Genomic DNA, 2,500 nt, shown 5'->3' on the forward strand with positions numbered 1-2,500 from the left:
GAATATCAACATCATCCAAGAGTATGCCAAGAAGAAAGAAAAGATACACACCACCAAGGAGAGCATCTTCAGAGTTCAGCAAATGGTCAAGAGGGTGCCCAGGAGGTCTGTGATGACGAGGCAGAATGCCATGGATGTCCAGGACGAGCTCGAAAAGGGCCTTCTGGAAACAGACTCGGAAGGAAGCTCCTCCGAGAAGGGGTCTATCGAAATGGGTGAAAGTACATCCTCCGAAGACATGTCCTCTGTAGGAGGGTCATCAACAGAAATCTGCTCTCCAAAAAGGCATTACTCTTCAGAAGTTGAAGCATGTGTAGCGTCTGACCTAAGCTTCTGTAAGAAATGTGACGAGGGTCCCGATTGCTGTGCTGATGCCTCTAGTCATGACAGTGGTAGCATCATCAGTAGTACTGATGAAGAATCTGATGCCACAGAAGTCCCTTCTGTTTTAGAAGTAGAAAATGGAAGAGTGAGCGATGACTGCATGGACAACAATGACAGCTGGAGTTTTGAAGATGATGCTGCTGCTGATACAAGCGAACAGACCAGGCATAATGAGCAAGAGTTGCTGGTAGAGCAATGTGAACAGAAGGATCTGGAACAGCAGCATGCGAGATCTGAGAAAGATGCAGAAGGTAACTGCGGTGAAGACGAAACCTCAGACGAAGTGGAAGTGATTACTTTTTGCATGGGTGAAGGAAACAGCGATAAAGCCATTGCCGAGTATGAATTTTTCATTGATGAAGATGACGATGATTATGGTGAAGAGTTGGAATATGATGGTGATGTTAGAAATGTTATATTTGATGACGAGGAGGAATATTGCGTAGACGATGATTACGAAGAGGAAGTTGAAGAGGTTAACGTACAGACCCGTAGCTCAACTTCGAGACAAACGAGGTATTCTCGGTACCAAGAACCTCTGGAAGTGATTTTGGAAATTTTAGGTGAAGAAGGCGAAGATGAATCGGAGAGCAAGAAGAACAAACGTAGTGGGGAGTTTAAAGAACAGAAAAACTCAAATGAAGATTTAATAAGTTTTTCCAGTAGTGGAGAATTCAGTCCAGATAGCATAGAAGAGTACTGCGCAAGGAAAAATCAGGTCAATCTTCTGAATTTGATCAAAGGCAACAGTACAATAGACAGTACTATAGAGAGCCTCCCATCAGGCCCCTCATCTTTGACAAATGATGAAATAGAAGTACTTTTGGGTAAAGAAGGTACTTCTCCAATGTCATCTGTGGAACCATTTTGTGAAGGGCAGGCAGCTTCTCTGGAACAACAGAAGGAAGAACCTGCCCAAGTACCACTTGGTAGTCTGATGGATGTACCCGTTCCGCAGATCAGACTAGACCCTTTGACACCCCAGAGTCAAAGGAGGGAAGAGGCATCAGACAGGGATAAGCTGAAAAACCTAACATCAGAAATTGAAGCCTATTTGAAAGAGACGACGCAGCTCCTGGAAAGTGCTATGCTATACACTTCTTCTGTTTCCAATCGAAATGTCAAAACTAAATCTGAGTCTGACAATCAAGAGGTTAAACAATTTTCAAATACTCCTTCTACTCCATCTATAGCAGACAATTTCAACAATAGGAATTTCCCATCTAAGAATCCTGACAATCGTGAAAGTAGACAGGTGAGATTAATTGAGATTGATAGCTCTTCCTTTGATGCTAATATGACCAAAGCTGCAGATTGTAATGTTAGTGAAGCTCGAAAACCACCTAAAGAATTCCATCTGCACCTGCTCAGAGAGGAGCAGATAATAAACCTCTCCACCACTGTTACTGATATTTCAACGCCTGTTAACTCCACAAACACCCTACCCTTGGGTTTGACATCAGATTTGTGGTATCCAGAACAGCCATTGATAACTCCTCCACCAATGTTCGTAGGGCATTTTAATTTGTCAGAACCAAATCAGACAAACCTTGAGAAAGATGACACATGCGTTGATGCCGTCACTCCTCCCAAAGGCTTTTCAGACAACACCGAAATCTTCCGAACGATCAATGAAACTCAAAATTTTACCGAAACTGAATATCACTCAGCTCTGGAAAACTCTGTGGAAGTGATGGATGCGCTAGAATGGGAGGAGAAAAAATGTAGCGAACCAAACACTCCGAGAATCATATACAAACCTTCTGACAGCATCCAGGAGGATTTTGTTCCCTTTATGAGTCCCAGGAATGAAAAGAGATGGTCGGCATCTTCCCTTGATGAAGGTTTCAATGTCAGTTTAGAGGCATATGATAACGGGGGACCAATGTCGTTACCTATCATTTGCAGTCAGAAACCTCTAAGCCCAGTGAAGAAGTCGCCATCTTTTGAGGAGTTGTTACCAGAAAACAAACGATTCGTTCAGACGGAAACGGAGCAAAAACCTAAAAACAAACAATTCGTTCAGACGGAAACAGAGCAAAAGCCTGAAAACAAACAATTCGTTCAGACGGAAACAGAGCAAAAGCCTGTCAAGAAAGTGGAATTCAAAAGTGAA

At 42.9% G+C, this 2,500-nt stretch overlaps 1 protein-coding gene across 1 annotated transcript in view; it reads left to right on the forward strand.

Annotated features, from left to right (window-relative positions):
• The window catches only part of LOC137657332 (uncharacterized), a 7,063-nt gene that overhangs the window by 273 nt on the left and 4,290 nt on the right, over positions 1 to 2,500 (forward strand). The window contains exon 1 of the mRNA XM_068391666.1: positions 1 to 2,500. This exon is cut by the window's left edge and continues 273 nt beyond it; it is cut by the window's right edge and continues 1,449 nt beyond it. Within this exon, the coding sequence (XP_068247767.1) occupies positions 1 to 2,500 (2,500 nt within the window).

Source organism: Palaemon carinicauda, chromosome 18, assembly GCF_036898095.1.
Source record: "Palaemon carinicauda isolate YSFRI2023 chromosome 18, ASM3689809v2, whole genome shotgun sequence".
In the NCBI taxonomy this organism is placed as follows: Eukaryota; Metazoa; Arthropoda; class Malacostraca; order Decapoda; family Palaemonidae; genus Palaemon; species Palaemon carinicauda.